Source organism: Brienomyrus brachyistius, chromosome 1 (assembly GCF_023856365.1).
Source record: "Brienomyrus brachyistius isolate T26 chromosome 1, BBRACH_0.4, whole genome shotgun sequence".
NCBI classification, from domain to species: Eukaryota; Metazoa; Chordata; class Actinopteri; order Osteoglossiformes; family Mormyridae; genus Brienomyrus; species Brienomyrus brachyistius.
In genome coordinates, this window is record NC_064533.1 from 18,274,913 (window position 1) to 18,299,789 (window position 24,877).

General features: G+C 46.9%; 1 protein-coding gene across 18 annotated transcripts in view; it reads left to right on the forward strand.

Moving 5' to 3' along the window:
* The window catches only part of LOC125742439 (zinc finger protein 438-like), a 31,161-nt gene extending 8,069 nt beyond the window's left edge, over window positions 1-23,092 (forward strand). For 3 of the 18 annotated variants that reach the window (XM_049014456.1, XM_049014444.1, XM_049014464.1), the window contains 3 exons: window positions 14,922-14,994; window positions 17,348-19,019; window positions 21,548-23,092. In XM_049014456.1, coding sequence (XP_048870413.1) covers window positions 14,961-14,994; window positions 17,348-19,019; window positions 21,548-22,136 — 2,295 coding nt within the window. In that variant the 5' untranslated portion in view covers window positions 14,922-14,960 and the 3' untranslated portion in view covers window positions 22,137-23,092. The other 15 variants (XM_049014531.1, XM_049014546.1, XM_049014521.1 and 12 more) reach the window with 14 other exon arrangements.
* The last annotated feature ends 1,785 nt before the right edge of the window (window positions 23,093-24,877 follow it).

The window sequence follows — 24,877 nt, forward strand, 5'->3', positions numbered from 1 at the left end:
CCCCCCAGTGCTGAGCAGGGGGGGTGCACACAGGCCCAGATTTCAGAGACACGCAGCTACGCAATTTGCTGAAGGTGAGGATTTCTTTATGTGGATCCGGTTATAATAAAAAATTGACAGACGAAGCTGTTCTTCGGCACGTCGACGCAACAGAAATTGTGTCCGATCTCCCTCGATGTCGCCCATGTGAACACTGGAATTTCCAGTGCTTATTCAGAACGTAATTAAGATCGGAATCTTTATACGGCTGCATTGTCTTTGCAGAAACTCAAACATAAAAACTTGAGTCACTTTTAGGTCTGATTGTTTGTTTCTTCATATACTGGGATGAAGACTCTGGTTCCATCATTCTGTCTAGAAACTCTGGAGAAGCAGTTCTCATACCAGAAAAGGGCGACTCTGGACTTTAATTTATTTTTTTTCATACCAGAGGCAGGAATTCATCCACGAAGCCCCGCGCCCCCCCATGTGTGCTGCGCTGTTGTCTTAGCGGCCAGCCGGCGCCGTTTGAAATATGGCACGGTGTGAAAAAAGAAAAAAAACACCCAGCCGGTGATATCCTGAATAATACACACCAGGCACGCCTGCTCCGTATGACTGCTCTTAATGCGTTTGCCACATGAGTTCAGAAACCTTCCTTGTACGTGATACTGGCTCCGCGGAAAGGCTGGGATTTTTCTGCATTAAGCCTGAGAGGTCTTTAATCAGAGGGTTATGACTCGATCTCGAACTGCCCGCGACATGAGCCCCCTGAACATTTCCGATCCTGCTTGCGTTTCCTTACATTTCCTGCGACCCAATATTTTACCAGCAAGTGTTTCCTCTCTGCCAGGAGCCATTACACCATTTGATTTACAGAAGGCCAACACAGAGTGCCACTTTTATGGCTACACCTTTTTTACTATATAGTTTTTTTTTTTTCCCCTCAGATTCCAGTTGGCTGGGTTCTGCTTTTGTTAGCCTGTTAGCGGCTATGTTCTGCTCGGCTTTTCTTAATTGACAGGCAGTGTCAGTTGTATAAGGCCATATACCTCACAAGTCAAGGTTCCCAGATTCCCCGGCGGACAGCCATGCTGCAGAGGCCATCTGTCGTGCTAGGTGGCCCTTCGTGGTTGGTCTGAGGCCTTCAGAAGAATGCGTAGGAGGGCTTAGCATGGGGATTTCCTTGCAAAGCAGTTGCAGGTCATTAAATCCATCATCCCCTTGGCCTTCTGGTGCAGTTTGCATCCCAGTTAATGCTATAACATTGGTGTTTCTTTCTTTTATAGTGCTGCAGCTTGCAGTTCATGTTAAAGGGTTAGGATTAGGTCGCAGTAGTCCCGCTGGGCACTCATCATCGTCATTGTCACCATCATCACGTTCTCCTGAATCAGGAAACTGTTACCCAACACTGTTCCTCTCACCACGTTCCTGCTTCCTGTCTCACGTGAACTGTTCCAGGTCTCCAGCAGCATTCCGGTTGGCCTGTGAGGCCACGCACTGTCCCAGGTGAGCGCGTGGGAGAACCTTCTGTTTTACCAGGATATGAATTTCCCACTCCTTCTTTACTTTGGAGCGCCCCTTAGCTGCCTTTCTCACTCGCTTTGAAGGTTGCAGGGTGGATTCCTGTCGATCTTGTTGATTATAAGGCCTTGGGGCCCCCGTGTGTTCACATGGACATTACGCTGGGCGCGTGTTGTGCAGTGGGACCTTCAACGAGATCCCCAGGAAAAATGTGGCCTGCGAGATCTCCCTAGTCAATAAGCACATGGTACTTATCTGGTATTCTAGACGAGACCATATTACCGGAGAATCTGTATTGACCAGATAAGCAGGTGTAATGGACTTTCATCCTGTTCAACCTACTCTGGAAGGAAAGATGGACCCAGTCCCCATGGCCAAGCCTCTCGTTGTACTTTTCAATGTCAGGAGAGCTGTACTGTGTAGGTGTGCTTTATGTCTTCAGATACAGCCACAGCTGTTCAGAGCAAGCATGTACCTAATAAACTGGAAAGCAAGTGTATGTAACACATTTAGAGTGTTGCATCTCAGTCTGAAATGAGATGACTTTGAACCGGCAACTTTTTGGTCTCAGGTCCAGATTCTTAACTACTGCACTTGCTGACCTAAATAATGCAGTGTTTGGAGCTGTTTGTGTTGCCTGGCTCCGTTGCCTAGTGTGACCTGACAGAATTCCGACAGTTCGCATGAAGTCCCGATTAGACAGGCCGGAAAACCTGGCCTGACTCGACCCAGAAACCAAGCCGCCGTATCCACCTGGATCAAGCCACGTGGTGCTCTCTCCATAATCGGCTTCATCGGCCATAAACATTCTCAGGCTGCCTGGGGTCGGGTCCCAGCCACAGAGCGGACGAAACGCTGTCCTTCTAACACTGGATGGTTACCCTCTATGTGTCATCACTCTAGGTCATTTTTAAAACCTAATATTGTAGTCTAAAAGGGATTTGGGGGGTTTCTTCAGGTAGTTTTTATCTAGATACTCTGAGAAAATAATATTGGCCAAATCATTAAAATTTACATGTCAGGTTTTACCCACTTCTGTGTACGTGGTTAGGGTACGAAGTAATAAAAGTTACTCACCCAAAAGAAGACCTCAGCATCAAACAGCTAGTTTCTGATTCTCTTCATTTTCTTCATGCAGCTTGAAACAGCAGATCTCTGTTTTCCCAAAGCCATTGCAGATGCATTGACAGCTTCCAAATTCATCTTTTTTTAATGCATCCACTCTTTTGGTTTTGAAGGTATTTAGGTCTGAAGACACCTGTGAATTTTCTAGAGGCTCAGCGGCTGCTTCTAGAGACACGTGAAGGAACATGCCACAGTTATGGATGGAGTACAGGCTCCACTGCTTTGATTTAATTCATTTTTATGTCATCACTCAGTGTCTTTATCGTGTGATATCCTGAAATTCCAGAGAAAGAAGGGTTTTGTCAATGTCCACATGTCATTCACGTGCCTAGTTTGGTTGAAGAGTCTTTTGGCCCCGTCAGATCCTGGCAACTTCAGGTGAGTTGTATGCAGGATTGCTGGACCTTCATGCCTCACCCCCCCCCCAGCCCCTGCTCCCCGCCCCCAAAAGCAGAAGATGCCGTATAAGGGTAGGTTAGAGACACAAAGTTTAATTTTCAGTACGTTCAGGCACCAGAGAAGGGGCCATGAGCTAAGGGTACCTTAAGAGAATCGGGGACCAGCGTTGGCTGCTGTAGCTTTCAGTTTTGATTAAAGAAAACAAGGCCATAAAAAACTAGTTGAGCACCAGTTTAGATGAAACAAAGATAACATTTGTTTACAAAAATGATGGTGGGATTTGGAATGAGTTTCCGGGATGTCTGGTGAGAACCTTGTGTTTAGGAATCCTTCAAGTCAGCAGTAGATAAAGCCAGCATTCGTATGTGGACTTTGATAATGGTGGACACAGGCCGGGCGACTCCTGTCGCGTGTGAAGCAGTCTCTCCTGCTTCTTTGTCTTCCAGAACTTCCTTTTTGGTTCTGGCTCCCCCCCACCACCAGGGCGACCCAGCGGTCATGTCATTGCGGGGCAGCGGGTGATGGATCACGGCTGAGGGGGCTGCGTGTAGGCGGAGTGGCAGTTCAAGATAGCGCTTCCTTCCCGACCGCTCTCTGTCATTCCCGGGGAGGCACTGGGTCTTCACAGTGCCAGAATTGGGGGTGGGTGGTGCGTGATGTACGTGCACCCCTGGATGCACTGGTTGCAGTTTATTTATGAAGATGCATCAGTGCCAAGAAGGTGGGAAGTTTGAGATCTCCCCAGCTTCAGTCCTGGGCTCCATGTTGAGGTAGAGCACATCTGGTGAGGTACCACCCATACCTCAGTGACTTTTGACCCTCCCCCAGCCCCTGTGTTGCATCAACATCCAGATCCGCTTGTATCGTCATTCCTGGGACTGTAGGGTTGAGCTGGCAGAGGCCCAACTGTGCTGTCAGCTTTTAAAAACAGATTGATTACACCTCTGTGCTCTAATTCTAATGAGTGACTAATCTCCTCTCGTCTCATTTATAGAGAAAGGCTTTTTTTTTGCCTATCAGAGGAAAATTACCCTGAATGATGAGTCTGTTATTCTGGCAATCAATTTGTCAAGAGTCATCTTTTTTTAAAAAAGACCGAAAAGGAAAAGGTCACCTGTGGCTAATTGTGAATCAGTCATTAAAACGACAGAAGCTGGTTTCACCTGTCAGTCTGCGTTCGCCTTATACATTAAACGGATTCATTACCAAGCATGTGCATAATTGAAATGGCAGGATATTCGCGAGGATCACAGTAGTTATGCATCTGATGCTTTCAGGGGCGATTCTCAGATTTTTTTTTTAATTGTGGGGGAATAAGAGAAGCTATAATTAATACCGAGGAGCCAACTTTATCATTAATCAGTTCTCTGTTTTGAGTCGGCGATTGAGGGGGCCAGTCACTACCCTACCTTCGAAACCTGTGTTCTGTCCCAAAATCTGGCTGTAACATTAGTATGTCTTCCTGCTTGGTTCCTTTGGACCCAAGTTACAGGTAAGAGCTTGACCCAGGCTCCCATACCCCCCCCCCACCAATGTAGGTTTAATTATCCGGCGTGTCCTTGTGAGGAGAGAAAAAACGATGCACAATTACAGCGACTCGTATTCCCCGCGTGGCCTCACAGTTAAAGCTGTCCGGCGGAAACCGTGCTGATTAAGTCTGTGATGAGCCCTCATTATAGCTGCTAATTGTTCTCCATATGTTAAAACTCAACATGAAGGACAGGCGTTTCGCTAAACTGACCCAGACTGTTTTTCCCTTGCTTAGCCTCTCTCTCTCTCTCTCTCTCTCTCTCTCTCTCCCCCTTCCCCCTCCCTTCCTTCCCCTACTTTTTGGGATGGGCGGTAGGGGTGAGTAGAGGAAATGGCTTCCACATTGTCCCACGTGTGTTGCCTGAGCTCCAGGCCTGGCCTTATATACTCTCCTCTTCCCCATCTAAGTCGCTGGCAAACTGGCTGTTGCTGCAGTTCAAAGGCCCCTGACGTAGCTTTTCCTGCAACGGCAGACTGGAACTCAATGGTGTCTGATGTTGTAGTTGACTCCGAGGCTCAGGAAACATCTTTTTCGGCAGGTACCCCAGAAGCGGTCTCTCTCAGAAGGTCTTCCTCCCAGCAATGCCTCCTTGCTGCTGTACGGAGTTTGGGGCTTTTCTGGCAGAGAACAAGGATTAATCTAAGCTTGACTCATTCTAATGAGTCACTTGCGTTTACTTTAATTCCTAAGCAGCGCTGTAATCCAAGTAAACAGAAAGGGTGGGGCTGTCAGTTGAGATGACAGGTCCCTCACCGCGATGATGTATGCAAAGCCCACATGGCAAAATGAATCGCTACAAATCTCAGCCAACATACATCCACGTTTGTTTTATTTCTCCCAGAACAAACACACACGTGAAGTCAATGAGGCCATAATTTTAAAGAGAGGTAGTTGTCCGTTTCTTCAGGTAAGGTCGCACCTATCAAACGGCAATAATGAGTTCCCACTCTGGACCAGCTTTGAATAAAGACCAACCAGAGTAGTTGGCAGCTCCAAGGTGCATTGGGACGTGAGATGCAGTTGTTGCCGTGCGTCACACACACCCCTGGAAACTCCGGGGGTCTGATCTGTGGCCAGCCTTTGTTGGGCAGGCGCACAGAGGCGTCTGGGGAATTCTGTCCCGGGGTCTGATCTCAGGCCAGCCTTGAGGCTTGGCAGGGAGCGCGCTGCTCTCAGCAATCGTGCGAGTGCACACGTTTTAAACATGTCCTCGAGCAGACCGCTTTATGTAATGCCTGCTAAGAAATGGTGTCTACACACGTTAAGTTATAATAAAGTGTGCTTATATACTAATACATCTTTGGAACCTTTATTCAGAAAAATGGTCTGGAGATGGATGGGTGCATAACCCTTGATTTCTTAAGAATACAAAGCTTAAGTGGAATCAGTAGATGTTCTATTGGTGGAACCATCAGTTGAGGGCCTTTGGGATGGAACCATTGCCATAGCCTTGCTCTGTCCAGCCTGCATCTTTGCCCTGACCCCGGTGTGGATGCTCTCTTTCCACCTCGTAATTTCTTGCCCTGCCAATCGAGGTCACCAGCTTTGCACCTCACATAAATCCTCACGGGTCTCCTTGGGTTTTGCTGGCAGTGGCTCACTGGAGTCTTCTGCATGATCCTTGTAGTGGTCTGGCTTTGATCCTCCGTTTTTTGAGATCTCTACTTACACTTCATTATGCTTTTTGTTGAAGTTCACAAGGCTTCACCAAGGTCTGTACCATTTTCATGCCTTTCTTACCCAAAGAACTTTTCAGCTTCACACCAGCTTTTATCCTGGGCTGTGATTGACACAGTGATCATTTTGAACAAGCCGGTTTATTCTGTAGCCGAGGTTCAGGTGGGTTACACAGTAGGGGGGATCCTCCTCCTTTGGGGGCTAAGATGAACTAATAGCTCTTAGCTCGAAGGTCTTTTAGATCATGCACTCTTAAGTGTCTCGTGTTTTTTTTGTCAAGACAAAATTACTGGTGACATGGAAAGTGCAATGCTGTTTACGCCGTGGAAAAGGCGCTAATGAGAGGACGGGTGGTTTTGGATGGATCCAGAAAGTGGCGTGTGCCGAGAATGTAGGAGAAGGGGGTGCGAGGTCGGCTTGTCAGTTCTGGAATGGTAGGAATGAGATCCTTGCTGCTTCCTCCAGGGCTGACCTGGAGACCGGAGAAGGACAGATGGCTGCTTCTGGAACCTTCCTCTCAGGGGTCCCAGCCAGGACTGAAAGTAATATTCAGAAGGACAATTCCAGTATTTTGTGGGAGGCTGTTTTAGACATCTTTGAGCCTCAGCTGTAAAGTTCACGACCAGCTGAGCTAATGGCCAGCACTGTTGGGTGAGTACTGAGGTTTTACGCGTTTGGAACCCCGTATTTAAGAGCTCTTATGCTTCTTGGCCATGGAAGTTCCAACTTCTTACATTACATTCTGTGGTTATAGTTGTGCTTCTCTGTTTATTATGGCTATAACTTCGAATATCCTTTTTCAGGGCTGCCTCAGACATTATCGTAAGTCCATATCCTCGCAAACGTGCAAACCTGAGCCAGGCTTCGCGACACATCGCTGCCACTTGTCCTGATACCTCCAAACGTGTCGTGGCTGCCGGTTTTTCCGTGCTCCCCGAGTAGCGGTATTAGAGGTATTAGTGCCCCAGAAGCTCACAGCCCCTTCCCCCAGCACTCTGCACTCAACGTCAACATACTATGCTAATTGTACTTCAGCGCCAGATAGAAGCTGGGGGTGTCATTTTTGTTCTGTCTGAAATACACCTCGTTTGAAGTTAATTCTAGGCTCAGTTGCTGCCCTGAGATGCACTCAGACATTTCACCAATCCTTACCCTGGTCAGACTGGGTCGTTAAGACCTTTCATTAAACTCCTAATTTTTTTGTTATGGTGTAGTTATTATAAGACTGACTACATTAATTAAAATCTTTTTATTCTTTATTCTTTGTGTAAAACTTTGAAGTCAGAGTTTTGAAAATATAATTTTTGCTCAGCATTGAAATCCAATGATTCATGGTGGGGTTTCTTAAACCAAGATGTAGAAGATCCAAAGTTTCATGTTTGATCTTTCGGGTATGTGTACTCTGTAAGCCTGTGGTGTGAAGCTTCGTATGCCTTGTGTACCACAAAACAGGATTTGTTGTTAATTACATTTTTGACTTTGGATCACCACATACCTTGCTGGCTAGTAACAAAACTACCAGTACATGCAAGATGCTTAAATGATTTAATTGGTTAATTGTTTCACATTTTGGTCTGGGCTGCTGTTATTTAAGGAAGGGGAAGAGCAACAAAAGTAGCAAACGTACCTTTGCCCCTGTTTCCAGTTATGTCAGGTGGTTGACTGTGATTAGCTTGCATGTCATCTGCATTTGGCCTGGGATGCAACTGCTAAGCAGCTGAACACGTGGTCTGTGTGACGGGCTCCATGTCAGGTTTTGGGCTGTCTTGACAATCTGCCAGACTAAAAGCTGTGGGTTCAAGTCCCGTTGGGCACCCTGCTGCCAGGCCGGCTTGGAAGATATGCAGATCTATAATTGGATCAGAAACTTAAATCACTTTAGGTAGGAGTGTCAAGCTAAGCAGTTAACAATAATATTTACATTTATACAACATCTTTGTTGTACTGCAGCTCAAGGACTAAGGCAGGAAAGAAAACTTTAGGAGTTCCTGTGCAAGCACCCTGCTCATTTGACTTCAATTTAAAAACTGGCACAGATTAATAATTCAGAGCTGATACATGATTCAACAGTACCTGTCATTGCTTATTACAAGTAGGGGAAAAACATACTTCCTGTGTAGCTTTGTGTGGCGCTTCTTAAATAAATTTTGCTTAATTATTTAATAGAGAGAACAGGGTCTTTGGCTGGACTGAGCTGTCTTTGAATTGGGGTGGCTGGATTGTGGTATGTGATTGTGTTCAGACTGCCTGGGGGGTTTATTTTGAAGTACTTCGGAAGGTAGCAGAGATGTGCGAGTGGAACGTTCATTCCATGCTACCTGCGACAAAATGAACCTTTTTTTTTTCCCTCTTTATGAACTGGCACAGACCGTTTAGCCTGGAGCAAATGTTTTCAACGTCCTGTTCGTAGGAAAATTAGATGAATGGCCTTTGGAGAACGATATTTGTTCTCAGCTACAGTAAAGGACAAAAATGTATAAAAACCAAGTGAGTGAGATAACATTTTAACGATGCAGAAAAATATATCCCCCCACCCACTGAAGGTCTACATATTGTATTCATTTTATGATGTTTTGTTTAAGCATTGACTTCACAAGTAATGCTTACCATTTGGTGATGCCAGTAAGGAAGCTGCCTACTACCTCACATTGATCGTGGTACATCAGTGGATACCAGAAGTGGAATCATGATGTCAAAACCAAGACAAAGAGACATTTTTATATTAAAAATCTGATTTGACAGTGAGCCTTTCTAAGCCTGCAATAATGGTATAGTTCAGTAAACATCACGCCCTTTAGTGATTCACATCGCTTGACTGAACTGTACCCTGAAGACAGCAGTTCTGCCCTAACCCATGCCCTAAGAGGCAGGTTTCTTCGCAGATTAAAAGATGGGGCTTTAGTCAGTTTGGCCTTTTTACGCTTGACTCAGTCTCGGCTGACAGCATCCAAGAAGCCAGTCTCCTGTGGTCACAAGGCTACAAAGAGCCCAACTTTAATGTGCTTGGTGAAATCAAAAATATCTCTGATGGATTTTTTTATGACTCGATCATCTGCTTCCATTAGACAGTGACTGAAATCTCTCCACAAGTCTCGGGATCTTTGTGAAGGTCGTTTTTCACAGAACCAGTTTCGTCCTCCTTCAGGATGCTCCTGAGAGAGCAAATCCCATTTGGAGGTCTCGGCGAAGGTCTGTCAGATCGAGGTCATGCCTCGTTTGTTAGTAATGAAGTTTTTCAGTCGGGTTACGGAAAGGATTAAGCTGGTTGGAGCTCTACCGAGACCTTCTTTTTGAAGTGTGTTTTGATACAAAGCCAAGGTGAATCAGAGAGAAGCCAAAAGTTTGTGATAAACGTGGTACATCTTTCATGAGTGTCGCCCTGGATCCTGGGCTGCTGAGGGAGAGTCCTGGGATGGTGCACCTCCATGGTGGTGCATGGTGTAGCGTACCGTCAAGAGCGCGAGCTCTCACGACGTGACAAGTTCCCCTCTCAAGATAATTCAAAAAGCGCCGGATCCCAGCTGATTGCTCCCCTTCCGTTTGAAAGCGCTGAGGGGGAACAGCGCTCCGAGTGAACCGGAGCATGGCAGTACATGATTTCCCTGCCCGGCCTGCGAGTTCAAAGGAGCTGAAGATGTAGCGATAGCTCCAACTGAGTCGCTGATGAATAATGACACAACTCGTCTTTTAACACAGGCTCCCTGTCTCTCGCTTTCATGCATCCTTCTCTAACTAGGCCTCCTTTAAGGATAAAGAATGTAAAAATGAATAATTTACGACAGCCCCTCTTTATTTATTGAATACAGTGCCAGCAGCTTAAGTGAGCCTTGTTGGCTTCGTTCTGCAACGTCTCGGGTTCACGACAAATAGACGACGGTTGCGATGAGACTGCTTCCCGCTACTCATTATGCTCATCGCACGACACCCATTTCATGATGCAACTTCGGATCTATGTGTGTCAAATTCAGCATTCACATTATAGCTCCCAATTCCGGCCCGGTTGAGTTATGGCGTGACCGTCACTGTGACCATGACGGATGTAAACCAGTGTCACCTGGGCGTTGGTGTGGAGAAAACCTCTGGCCCACAGAGCACACAGGAAAGCATTAAATTAGAGCAACATGACAGCAAAGACTCCCCTGAACAAAGAGCTGTCCTGTCACCGTCTGGCCCAATTTCAGAGCTCCTTCTTCCTCTTCTAGAAATAAGCATGTTTTGACGAACGTTCAGGAAGTTTTCTGATGCATTTGTGGGAACGTGTAATGATTTAATATATATGTAATTCTGGAAGCTTTCAGAATTATTTAAAAATTTTGTACAACTCCGAGTAGCAGCATTCAGCGTTCTGACCTTGCTGCTTAACCCTGTGGAGATCCTGCAAGCAACTTCACACCCGCCAACCCCCCAGGTGGTCCGCATGTCACCTGAATGCCACAGCGAACCACTTAGCCACTGTCACGTTAGCTAACGGTTTCTGACATTTCGACCCACTTTTCGATCTAAACTTGTGCTAAGTGCCTTCGGTCAAAGTTAGACTCTGATAACCTCTCCACAGCTAACAAAAAAAATGTCCACCAGTTAAAAGACAGATGTGAAAATAGGAACAGGGTTTTGATTTAAGCAGCTCATTAAGCAGGTGGTCTTCATCTTTTCTCTCTGGGACGGGTGCTCAGTTGATATGCTGAAATCCGATTCCATGTCCAGGTCCTGGAAAATTTGCATCCAGACAGCCAGCAAAGCTTCACACACCTGCTTCCGTTTGCCTCCATCCATCCACCAGTTGGAGGAGGGGTCTTGTTTAGTCCTGGGCTGGATTTGAACGGCAGAACCCCAGAAGACTCCCTCCGATCCCGTGAGAAGCCGATTCCTGGCTTTTAGCCCCCATTAAATGCCAAACAGCCGGAGGTTGTTCAGCGCAGCGACTTTTCACTCTCCTGATCTCCCGTTACCGATGGGGGCCGTGTAGAATCATCATCGTTCCCGCAGACCAGGTGGTGAGTTTCTGTATTGGCTCCTAAGCTCTCAGCACACATCGCCAACCTCAGCCGAAAGCGTTACATGATTAGCTTTAAAAAGGACTCATTCAGCTGTGTTTATGAGAGCAGACACTGTTCCTCCATGCTGGAAGGTGAAGGAGGTTTAGATGGAGCAGAATCGACCATATGGATGAGCGGTAGGAGCCAGAGACTTAGGAACACGGCGGCATGGTTTGGGGAGCAGGTGGGCGATGATGGGAGGGGGGTCACTTCCTGCCCTGTATCTGCCCCCCATCCCATCTGCTTCGCCACTGGAACGTGACCTGCCTTATTATTTTAATGTTTATTATTTTGTCCCTGGAGACACAGACGCCTTGTGTGCCATGTGACTGCACAGAACGCAGTTTGGCGTGACCTCGATGGCACTCCCTACTGGCCAAAGCAAACACTACACTGCAGGCCCACTGATTCAGCCTCATGGCCCACAGGCTTACAGGGGCCGTTTTAAGGGGGAGAGGGTCTTGATGTTAATGTGCAGTTAGATAAAGGACAAAACCTTTCTCTGCTGTTCAGGATCCAAGTCGTACCACATGGGTGTATGTTAGCCATCTGGTGTATCTGAAAGTGCATCCAAGGGTGGATGATGCTACACCCATGTCCCACCCTGGTGTGACGGCGAATACCAGGCTCAGGTGGAGTCAGGCTCAGAGTATGCATCTGCCATCGCTGTTATTTGCAGTGGACTTTACTGAGTCTGTAATCCTGCCCTATGTGAGTAAACTTTATTTATTTTAACATGCTTTAATCCAAAAGGACGCAGGGTCATACAGTCCATGGAGTGATTGGGGCCTTGCTCAAGGGTTCAATGATGAAGTCACTCTGCCGATCGTGGGATTTGAACCAGCACCCTTCTGGTTACACGCCGCACCTGCCATAAACCCATACCGGTGTTTAGCATGTCATGGTCACAGGGTGAGAAGTGCATTTATCTGGCGCCCTCCAAACACCATGTGCCACATGACATCTCTGCTGAAGTGAGCTGAGGTTAGAGAGGTTCTTCACTGGAAAAGCCAATGGTTCATCAGCTTGGATGGTTAATCATGTGAGATGAAAGTGAAAGGTGGTGCGGGGGTGGGTGGGGTTTTGGCCTCCCGAGTTTCCTGTAACCCTTCCTGGAATCCATCATCTTCCCTCACGAGCGTGATACATGATGATGCAACACCCTGAAACTCTTGGCAGAACCCGCTTCCAGTCCTTGGTCTGTGGTCAGTGATGATGTGATCAATCAGACGATTCAGGGAATTTCTGTTTAAAAAGGTGTATTTGTCGGTTACTAGGCAACGGGCAGATGGCTATCGGACTAGTTGTTACAAGAAATCGGCGAACGAACAAGGGTGAGAGTCACATAATGAAACGTAGATCCATCTGCTTGTTAATCACCTTGTTTAAGTAATAAGGTTATTAAACAAACATTGAAATACTTACAACACTAATGATGTAAAGGGGGAGATACCACCTGTAAGGTGGGGTGCTGGTCAACTTTCTCATGGAATTGTACGACAAGCTGCGGGAATCTGAGCTGTAAACACTGGGTGATGGGGGTCAGATTTTAGCATTTACAGATATAACCAATATATCCTGCTGGGTTTTCACTTAAGCAGTTTATTACTTCCCTCAAACGTACCATAGAAAGATGTCAAATGATTCGATACAGCATCCTTAACACTAGAACTGCTTGGCGATTAAAGGAGTTTGAAATTCATTGGTATGGGAAACGGGCAGTTCTAGCATTAAGCAGCAGCGGTACTTACCACACGGAAAGTGTGCATATGTGGTGGGGCCCTTCCATGTGGCCACAAATAGTCACTACACTAGTAGGGACCAGAGGCCCCAAAATGACTTTTGAGTGGGCCCATGAAAGAACAAACCCACCCCCGCCCTTAAGGTTACCAGTCCACAGCCGTAACCACTCTACCACCATCCCTCCCGTGTTCTCACTCTTTCACTATCCCTTGCTTTTCACAGCTTCTAAGAGCACCTTCTCTGTACATTGGTTTAGGCCACATCATGCGTGGGGCAGAAGGGCTGGTCCTCAGCGTGGGGCCTGGAGGAAGGCCAGCTATGTGCCACCGCTCTCGTTAGCGCTGCCGTGTGCAGATATTTCCTGTATGTGGGCTGCAGCCCATTACGATAATCCAGCCTCACTTTACGGGACGGTGTGCCGAACCCACACTCCGTGTCCTCAGAGCCCACGGTGAAGTCGAGATACCCCAGAAGGCGTCTTCCCAGTGACCACAAACGGGACTCTTGAGTCAGTGTCATCCAGGTCCACCCATATCCTCATAAACAGAGCTCAAATTCCACCTTCATCACCAGACTTACTGGCATCCTGCCTCCTGAGACAGAGGAAATGTCCCGATAAGCAGCAGACTCATCAGCAGATCACCTTTGTGGGGGGGTTGTAGGCACGGCGGGGGGGGCGGTTGTAGGCACGGCAGGATGTTTCCTCATGTCCAGCACCGTGAACGAGAGGTTAGCTTTGTCTGCTATTGACCTGTATGTCTTTGGCCTGATAGGGTTCATCCCCCTCCCCCCCAATCTATCACGGCTGAGGGATGAGACTGCACCCCCCCCTCACAGTGACTCACCTCCCACAAAATGCATCAGCCCATCCACGCACCACATACCCTCCCAGGGGGTGGAGCTGGATGGATGGGAGCAGGTTGTCCGCATACAGGAAAAGCAATCAAAAGCAGATAAAGTCTGAGCTCACTGAAAAACATAACGTCCCACGGCAGAGGGAGAAGATAAACCTTCTGTGTTTGACTGAAGCAATAAAAATGTATGTCTGTGTTTGTAGGTGGGTGATTATTCTTGTTAAACCACAGGACTGATAGATTCAGTGTGCCTACATATGAAGGGTGGAGCAGAACCCAGGAGAGCTGTTCGTTGGCTGCATGCGCTCACACTTACACAGGCTGGGGTGGGGCAGGACCCCATCCTCCCATGCTTGTCTCAGTGGAGAGGGGATGGGGGTGGGGTGGCCTCTGACAGCTCATCTGCAGGATGATTGGAACACCTGGAACACATAACAACAACCATGGAGGGCAAACAGCCATGTTACTGTGGGGTAGGGGGTCTTTTCACACCCCATCCCCACCCATGAACCCAGACCATCATTATCCCACTAAAAATTACTGGCTGTCATAGAATCAGACGTGAATCAGACAAAGGAATTATTGTGGTTTATGGAGAATGTGGATTGTGTATGTCTTCCCTTCCCGTTTTGGAAGACTTGTGGCACTTCTCTTGGTCCAGTACCACGTACACCTGGGCATTGTTTTGAAGAACAGCCTGGTTACACTTATGCACTCAACAGCACATATGTTGATATTGTGCTGTTTGCCTCACTTGTACGGCACATGTTGCTAAATATATGTAAAAGTAAATGTCTACTGATCAAGTCTTACAATTGATCCAGACATCTGCACAGGACATTACCTGGACAGGACATCACCCGCAGGACACTACCTGGACAGCACATTCCCTATCCACCAGCAGGTGCTCCACAAGGCTGCCATTAGTTCACTTAAACTGCAAGCAGTGTGATCAGTTTTTTAACGGAGTTTTAAGTCAGTTTATTTAAAGCAGAAATATGAGTGGCATTTAAAGGTTCCTGCATCCTGTTGTGTGCGTCCCTCTTTCTGCAGGAAGTCTGGCGTGACCGAACTGGAAAGGCCAAGCTGGAAATGAATCACACCGGGCCAAAGATGCAAGCACAGAGTGAGTACGAGTCCCGGAAAAGTGATGCCGGTGGCGGCGTGGCGAGATCGCCGGGGAATTACACAATGTGTGGGGGCAGAGTCTACGGTGTCAAAGCTATCGATCAGGACCAGCAGGTTCGGGCCTTAAGAGCAGCACAGGAAATGCACCGATGTGCGTTTCTGTGTGCAAATATGCCTGTCACCAGTATGTAGAAAGTTACCCAGGCCAGCTGCATAGGGGCAGTCTTCCCTCCTAAGGGAGCGGAAACGGAACACAGCGTCCGAGCCGGCGAGGCACAGGTCCTGTCTGCTGCGGCACTTGAAAGCCATCACCGTCTAACAATGCCTCACATCCTGTCCGAAAGTTTAAACATCCCAGACTCTCAGGAAGGGATGTTGGGGGACGACCTAGATCCAACCTGAAAAACGATATAGGCTGGGGGTCCGCAGCCTTTCAGTCGTGGTGATGATGGAACATTTGTTCCATTTTACCGAAGGGAGGGAGGGGGGGGGTCATAACCTACAAACGTAAAGGGTCATAAAACAGATATGGCTTGAAAATATATTGTTTTTTTTTAAACAGACCTCTGCCCAGTGTTCAGTGACCCGGTTGAATAGTCTACAGACTAGCGGTTGGGAACTGATCTAGGCCACGTACCGCAATGGCTGCCATGAGGAGGAGGTGCAGCCCACGTGCTCTGGTCCCGAGTGATACAGGCCCGACCATGATGCCGGTACTTGCATCTGCCGTACCCTACAGCCCTGTCCAGTGCTAATCTCTGTGTGACCAGGATCCCAGAAAGGGCCACTTTAAGGCAGATGATAGAGCAATATCTGGCTAAACAGCGTCTCTCTTTGAAAATGCCCTCCTTTACGAAATCCTGTCACTGTCATTTCAAGCTAACTGTATCTCTGGTTAGCATCTTATCAGTCAGCCTACATCTGTACCGACTTTTCAAAGGGATGTTTTGGGATACACTGGTCATAGGCCTCCATTTGAATACAGCATAAGTTTGGCTGCAAATCAAAACTATCACATACCTGCCAAGTTACATAACGCCTCCCCCGCTGCTAATGGATCAGGAATCCTGTGTATTTCACATCTTCATCTCTCTGGGAGATGGAACATCTTTGGCCCTCACTATAAAGTGCCCTGGGGGCGGGGGGCTGTTGTGGGGTGAGGTGTGCCGCACCATCACTCCTCACTGGAGTATCCATGGAGTTTCGAAAGGCGGGAAACGATGTGGGTGTTTGTTAATGTGCACCTAGACCATAAAGGTTTTCCCAGCCCTTCTGACATAAGAGGAGTGTATTTCCATGGCTGACAGAGATGGGCTTTGGTTCAGATGCGAACATCTGTTGGTCTTTTTAATGTGGTCCACAGTGATTGCCCAGACAACCCCCCCTCCCAACTGCCCGGGGCCTAGAATAATGTACTTCGTGATCGAGATCAATTCCAATCGTCTGGAGTGACTGAGCTTGAGTGCTCCATCGTCTCTCACACACACACACACACACACACACACACACACACACACACACACACACACACACACACAGTGAAAGTCCTCCATCTACAGATGTTGTCCCAGGCAAATACACTTTCATTCCGGAACTGCATAATTACTGATATTCCTCGTCGATGAGTAATTATCAGTTTTCTGATTTTTCTCTGTTATTCTCCTTGTTTTTGTATGTACATATTCTTTACATGCATGTAAAACATAGTGCTCTCTAGTTCAGCGATGGCCGCATTGATTTTGATAGTGCCCAAAACGCTGTGTTATGAGGAACATGCCAGTATGCTGGTGACATCCGGTCATGACCTGGACCGGAATTTGCAATTCCACAGGGGTTACGGTGATTCAGTCATCATTTGTTGTGAAATACACAGAGCACAGAAATATGTTGTATACAGGAATAAAATTATCATTAAATAATGACAATTATAAATATCAAATAAACAACGAAGCAAAATAGTTCTGAGAGAAATAATGCAGCAAATATAATGCTTTGTTTGTGTGTTCCCAGCAGGAGGCTGACGCATGCATTAAACGATAAAGGTTAGTTTAGAGGAATCGGCCGATGAGCAAGGCAAGAGGTGTTACCGCTTAGCCAGCGTTTCAGGGTCACCTTAAGAGTTCTTAGGTAAAGGGGACTGAAGGAGAATGGTCCTTCAGGTTACTAAGAAAACTCCCATAGTCTCAGCAAAGGCCTGGCTTCCAGCTGTGCGGGAAATAATAGGGGCCCCTCAAGTTACATTACAGCTCAATGGGTGTAAACACTCTTCATAATCAGCCAATGCGTGTGTAGACTTTATCTGATGTATAGGATGGCAGACCCATTTCTCACACCGGCAGTTGTTTTGGCAGAAGATCTGAGACCACTTCACCAGATGAGGGCCCTGCAATTCCGAAGCATTGCCCCGAAAGTCCCATCGGGGGTGTCTGCTCCTGCCATCCTCTCCTGCCACACGCCCTCCACCCCATCTGACGCCACACCCACTGTCGGCCCCAAGTCCATCGTGATGCCAGCCCAGAACTATGCCCTGATGCAAATGGCTGGGCAGGGGGGTGCCTTCTCTCTGGTTGCCTTGCCCCCGTCGGTGTCACCTCCTGCACCACAGCAGCAGGCTCAGAAATGTCCATCCTTCACCAAAACTCCAAAACTGCCAATTCCAAGGTACCAGCCCGCACAGAGCAGGAGCATTCCTGAGAAAGTGGGTCAGGCCCCCGCGGTGCAGGTGCAGAGCCCGACTACAGGGGCGGCCACCTTGAACACATGGCCCCCCGAATCTCTGGAGAGTCCCTCCAAGGCAGAGTCATCAGATCAGGTCATGCTAATAGACTCTGGCTCCTCCGAAATCTCTGTCACCGCCCTACTGTCCGACAGCAGATTCCTGTGCTCTAGCTCCAGGGTGGAGAGTGTCGCCAAGGTGGATGGGGACCTGTATCATACGACTGGGGAAACTCTCACCTCTGTGGATAAAGTACAGGAAGAGTGTAACCAAGATGCTCCCTGTATCTCAAAGTCTGGTGCCATCACTGTCCTCTCGCCAGCCGTCTTCAGCAAAGTGGTCCAGGTCATTCCCTCACTGCCCAAGGGGAAGCTGCCCATCCTGCCATACTCCAAGATGAAGAACTCCCTCTTACCTCCAGCCAAGACGAGTGCAAAGTCCGCTGAGAAGGGCTTTGCTGGACCTCACTGTGGCCTTGCAAATTCCACCAGTCTGGCTCACCGGACTCCTGTGGACACTGATGCAGTGTGCCAAAAGCAAGTGCCAAACATATCACAACAGAGCCAGCTACAGGCAAAAGGGACTTGCTTGCCAGGCGTAGGGCTCGGCACCTTACAGAAGTCGGCTGGCAAGAAGAGGGGCAGGAAAAAGAAAACCATCGAGGACATCTTGGCTTTTGAGGCTAGGAAAAAGAGGTCTCTGTCCTTTTTTCGGAGGAGAGTACCAGACAAGTTGCACCCAGTAGCGACTGGGCCCAAGGAGAAGACTCTGGACATTTCCAAAAAGTACCGGAGTATCAGGCCAAAGCCGGTGCTAGTTCTGGATACCGTGCCACAGCTGCTGGGTCTACCACCCCACTCCAGCACGAAGCGGCTGGAACTAGACCTTCCCTTGGGCCGCCAGCTCCCCAGCAACACACTTGATGTGGGGGATTTAGAGCCTGTAGTTGAGCGGCCTGGCGCTGAGAGTGGGTACCTGTCTGCCAGGCAGCTTCACCGGTGCCCCACCTGCAGCCGCTGCTTCCAATTCAAGCACCACCTGCAGAGTCACATGAACAGCCACACCAACCGGCGGCCCCATGCCTGCCCCGTGTGCCGCAAGGCCTACGCCCACTCAGGGAGCCTCAGCACCCACATGAAGCTGCACCATGCCGAGGGCCGACCCCGCAGGGGCCAGTCCTGCGAGCTGTGCAACAGGGTCTTCAGCTACACGGGGGTGTACCTCAGCCACCTGAGGGAGGCTCATAAGGTCATTCTCACCATGCAGCCATCTGCCAGCCAGCAGGAGGAAGACGTCCCTGTCGAAGGGTAATGGTGTTACCTTTAATTATAGAAAAAAAATCCTCTACACTCATTACTTACAACGCTCTGTCATTTTGTTAAATACAGTACTGTACTCTCATTTCTCACAATTATCTGTGCTTTTGTTACATACATCATTCTCCCCTCAGCACACACAATACTCTGTCCATGTCATACATGCAGCATTCTCCCCTCATGACACACTAGGGTTGTAACAGTATACGGTATATTATCGAACGGTTCAGTACATCCCTGATGGTTCAGTATATACACAGTATTATGATATGCCTGTGATTTTCCTATACATACTGGCGCGAATATAAGATGGTGTTTTTTTCCCAAAAAATACTTATAAAAAACTGGGGTCATCTTATTTTCTAGGGCTAGAATTTAAACGTCATTATGCGACAGATGATGTAAATTATCCGCCTCCTGTCTAAAGGCAGCCACATGCCTCAAACGTAATCGACGTCGTTTTAGCAATACGACATTGTATGAGCGGTGATCCCACCCACTGTCAACAATATTGACATAATGTGACATTGCGGGGTTGGTCAGCAGCCGTAGTGCTTTGTACTGCACCGCACTTATCTTTAAACGGTGTAAATTTATAAGTATATCCGTGTAGTTAATTGTAAATGTGGTAGCTGTGTAAAGTTTGCCATGAAATGCGTGCATTTCATCAGCGTGTAACCATTTCATGTAAACTCTTGGTTTCCTTGTTTCTTCTACTATTAGTATTAGACCCATAGTGGCTGTTAATAAAGAGAGTATTTCATTTTAAAAGAGCTGTCATCTCCTTTATTAACATGGCTTGACCACTCGCCACTATAAGTTTTTTCGCCCCCATTAAAGCCAATTCATGCATTAGTTCTCCATGTGTGCTTTTGAGCTGCACATGGTAGTGCGGACTTATGTGGGTCTGCTGCATCGAAAACATTCTGCGCTGTCTTGGGTTGTGGAGTTTGTAATATTGATTATCTGTCCATCTACACTAACTGTGCTGCGATTTCCTGTGGTTGCTTTTTAACAGTGATATACAAGTATGTACCCTGTTTATATAAAATAGAGAAAGGCGAATCACTTCCAGATTGTCGAAGCTTAGACAGGTAGCTCACTTGATGTTACACTTAATTATATTTTAATTTAATATTGCCTGTACTGGTACTGTACATATTATGTACACTGTCAATTTAAAATAGAATAGACAAAGCACCAAGTTACGGAGCTTGACTTTATACAGTAGAATCACAAACTAGGTCTAATTAGTCATGCTGCCATTTTTTTGTCAAAAATGAGCCATAGTTTAATTAAAGGATGTTGTGTTTTTATTTTCTTCTTATATACAAAGATACCGAAACTGTAGTTACCGTGGTCAAAAACCGTAACACATAACGAACCGTGGGAAAACTATACCGTTACACCTCTATTGCACACAATGCTCTGCCCTTTTATTACATGAAGTACTCTACCATCATTACTCACAATGCTCTGCCCTTTCTTTACATACAGTACTCTACCCTCATTACTCACAATGCTCTGCCCTTTCATTACATGAAGTACTCTACCGTCATTACTCACAATGCTCTGCCCTTTTATTACATACAGTACTCTACCCTCATTACTCACAATGCTCTGCCCTTTCATTACATGAAGTACTCTACCCTCATTACTCACAATGCCCTGCCCTTTTATTACATGAAGTACTCTACCCTCATTACTCACAATGCTCTGCCCTTTTATTACATGAAGTACTCTACCCTTATTACTCACAATGCTCTGCCCTTTCCTTTTGTTACATGAAGTACTCTACCGTCATTACTCACAATGCTCTGCCCTTTTATTACATACAGTACTCTACCCTCATTACTCACAATGCTCTGCCCTTTCATTACATGAAGTACTCTACCCTCATTACTCACAATGCTCTGCCCTTTTATTACATGAAGTACTCTACCCTCATTACTCACAATGCTCTGCCCTTTTATTACATGAAGTATTCTACCGTCATTACTCACAATGCTCTGCCCTTTCTTTACATACAGTACGCTTCCCTCATTATACATAACATTCTGCCCTTTTTGTCGTATACAGTACCATCCTTACTCATAATGTTCTCTGCTTTTGTTGCAGTATGCTTACCCTCATTACTCACAACATTCTGCCCTTTTGACACATACAGTACTCTATTCTCCGTACTCACAATGCACTATGCTTTTGTTATACACAGTATACTACCCTTACTCATTTTCTGCCTTTTGATCACATACAGTAACTTTTTTACTTATGATGCTCTACGCTTTTGTTAAATACAGTACTCTGCCTTCATTACTCAATGCTCTACCCTCATTACTCACAACATTCTACCATTTTAACACTTATAGTACTGTACTTTTCATACAATGCTCTGTGCTTTTGTTACAAGCAGTATGCTACCCTCATTACTCACAACTCTCTATTTTGTTACATACCCCGTAATTCTGCTTGTCACAGGGGCTGAACATTATCTTTCCATATCCCACTTTTTCCTGCAGTGTGATGCCCCCCCACTCGACGGACGAGCAGACTCAGGAGAAGGAGGATCCCACAGAGCTGCAGATAAAGTGTAGCCGCTGCCACACTGTCGAGCCCACCTTCGCTGACATAAAGCTGCACCTGCTATATGTACACGGTGAGGAGGTTCAGGCAAACCTAAGGGAAGTTGGTACAAGAGGGTGCCAGCAGGCTGAGGACGAGCTGGTCAAACACGCCACTAACGAGCGCAGGAGTCGGGTCAAGTGTGGTAGCTGTGGGGAGGAATTTTTCTCTTTCTCCAAGTTGAAGAGGCACATCTACTCCCACCACCGGGGGGAGCCAGAGGTGACAGTGGAGTATGAGGAACCTATTGGGGAGCCTGCTGGTGACATGTTGCCTCCTAAAAGTGTGACACTCCAGACTGGTGATGCCTACCACTGTGTGCTATGCTCAGCCTCCCTAGACAGCAAGGAGGAGCTCCTAGCACACTGGGGGGGACAGCACAATTGCGAGGATCCGCCCTCCCTATGGACCATGCTCAGCTTGCTGGTAAAACTTGATGGTGCTAACCTTTCCACCGAGGGTCCCTCACAGCTGGGGCCTGTCTGATCCCACAATGCACCTGGCCAAATGAACACGCCCACGTTCCTTTACTCAGATACATAACAGAAATGTTAATTTTTTTTTCTTTTAAATGACTCATGTTCAGGTTATGATTATATTGGCTGTAAGTACACAGGTTCACTCTTCTTTTAATTTCAACCAATTCACCAAAATTCTAACTTTATCACAGAAAAGAATTTGTTTGAATTCATAGAAAAGGGCATGAGAAAGTTTCATATTACTCTTATTTTGACCAAGAGAGCAAATGTGTAATAAGTCCAGTGGTCACATGACTTGTTGTATTCTCATGAATTTTCATTGTGTGGAAATTTTCATCTCTACAGCTGAAAGAACCTGGGGATAATGTTGAGTTGTTGCAGGGAAGCACTGATAGTTTAATATTTTTCTTGCAATCAACAGAGGCACGCCAAGCGTTCAACCCAGTGTAACCACTAGCAGAGAGTCATTTTCCAGTTCGCAAGGAATTTGCCACATGGGTGCCCAATCCTCTGCCAAATTCACAGAACCTCATGCACCTGCTTACTGTAGCTCCAGCCAATCAGATGTCATTGTCCTTCACTATTGGTTCCAACCAATTAGATCGCATTGTGCCTCACCAGATCTTCAATGAATAGAAGGTTGGAGCATCCAGCAACTGTTGTGACTTGGATGTTAAACTAGCAGAGGTTGTCGATGATTTCAGTACATAGGAAATGTGAGAAAATTCCGTTTTAGTGGGTGAAAGAGCTTTAATTAGTTGTATGTTTGTTTATGTAGCTATAACTTAAAGCCTATCTGAGAAAGACAGGGTAACTAAATGGTATAATATTTAATTGATGTAATATAGTTTTTAATAGACTGACAAGCACATGCATATATATTTAAATATAAATAACGTGTATTTTTAAAGACCTTCACCATTCCCTGCTATGTTTAACCAATAAAACATGAATGTGGAATTATCAGGCAATACCCCTGGCATCTGTTAATCTCTTGTGAATCTGTTACACCATGGTGGCAGCAAGTGACTAATGGGGTGGAAGATTATTCAACAGAAAAACATTGTTTCTGGAATGGGGTTCATGGATGAAGTATGTGTTTACCAGCCCGATGCATGTGGAGCACTGTCACAGACTCCTTAATTAGCACAGCACGACTTCTGTGCTAAATATTTGCAGGTGAGGTTCAATCAAAGGCGGCGCTGGACGAGGGGATGGAGATCTCATTTGGCTCAGGGTTCCTTGGCCAATGATACACTCTATGTGCCTTAATTTGGGTTTTCTGTGCAACTTCCTTCTAGCATCTTCAGTGCTTTGAAGGTCTGTTCTGCTTTCAGGGAAGAAAGGCACTGACTGGCAGTTTTAATTATAACATCATATAAAAATGTCACTTAAACAGCTGGGTACACTGATGGACAGAACCTGGTCCAGACGGTGGTGGCACCTTTTGACCCTCATGAAGTATGCAGTTGGGTCAGGTCATGGCAGCTTGGTCTCCAACCCGCTCTGCCTTTTATTAATGGTGCCTTCCCTGCGGCGTATGACAGTACTGGCAGACCACAAAGCGCCGATGTTAAAGAGACTATATCCTGGGTTCACGAGTTCTGGATCACTCACACTCTGTGTTGCTGAGTCTTGTAGCCAAGTCAGCGTCTTTTTTGGTTTATTCTTTACAGTTTCCTCTCAGCCACAGTATTGATGAGAACATCTCCGGCGGATGGGCGCCGGCAATCACTTCCGAGCCATAAATCATCGTTTAACTTTGCAGAGATGGCGCTGTGCTGGACCCTCGCATTTCTGCAGGACTGGTTCCCTCCCCATTCTCACCCTCCCCATCTACAATTTGGGTTTCAGCACCAACGAGCCCTACTCACCGCCTACCATAAGCACGGGCTGGCTAATGGAACACCGCGGAACCAAAATGATTGGGTAAATAATTAATCACCATTAGGTGGAAACGGTATCGATCGGCACCGCTCCTTAATGGAGGCGGTACGGGGCGAGGCAGGGATGTAATGGTGTTTACGGGGGCATTGGCAGATGGACAGAAGGGCTGTAATGCTCATCGTCAATTAGCCAACATGGAGCTCCATTCTTAGCGCTGAGGGGAATGAATATCAAGATGAAATACAGAGGTCCCAGACGTAAGTGTGGGATTGCAACATGGGATCTGGCCAGAAAAGTCCTGATGGTGCGCTAGTGACAGCATTTAAATGCTGATGGTTATTGGACTCATGATGATATTGACACACAGTTGGGCGCCAACTCACCAACTATCTTATCATCCTCTTTGCCATCTAGATCTCAGCTAGATCTCAGTTTTGTACGGGACAGGACATCTAATCACCCTTGTCTATCCTCTTGTGCCTGTCCAAGCAAAACCTTGATGTTGGACAGAACAGGACCGGACCTATCCTTAGACAGGCTGGAGCACGTCTCTGTAGAGTACGAGCATGCAAAACCTTGCAAATCACTGGGGTGTAAATTCTGAAGATCTTCATCAGGCTGCAGCCCAGATGGTCGACAGCCTCAATACGGTGCACAGGAGACAGGCTCCCCCCTGAGGGACATGGGCCATCTGTTACAGGCCACAGCGTGATCAGCACCACTGTAGAATTCAGTGCACTCTCCTGCCTTCAGAAGACATCTTCATCCATATCCCAACAAGTCACTACCTCTTCTGGGGTCACCACCCCCCGGCTAAAAGATGAGGTCGCTCTTAGCAGCAGACAGCTTGACCATAGAGAA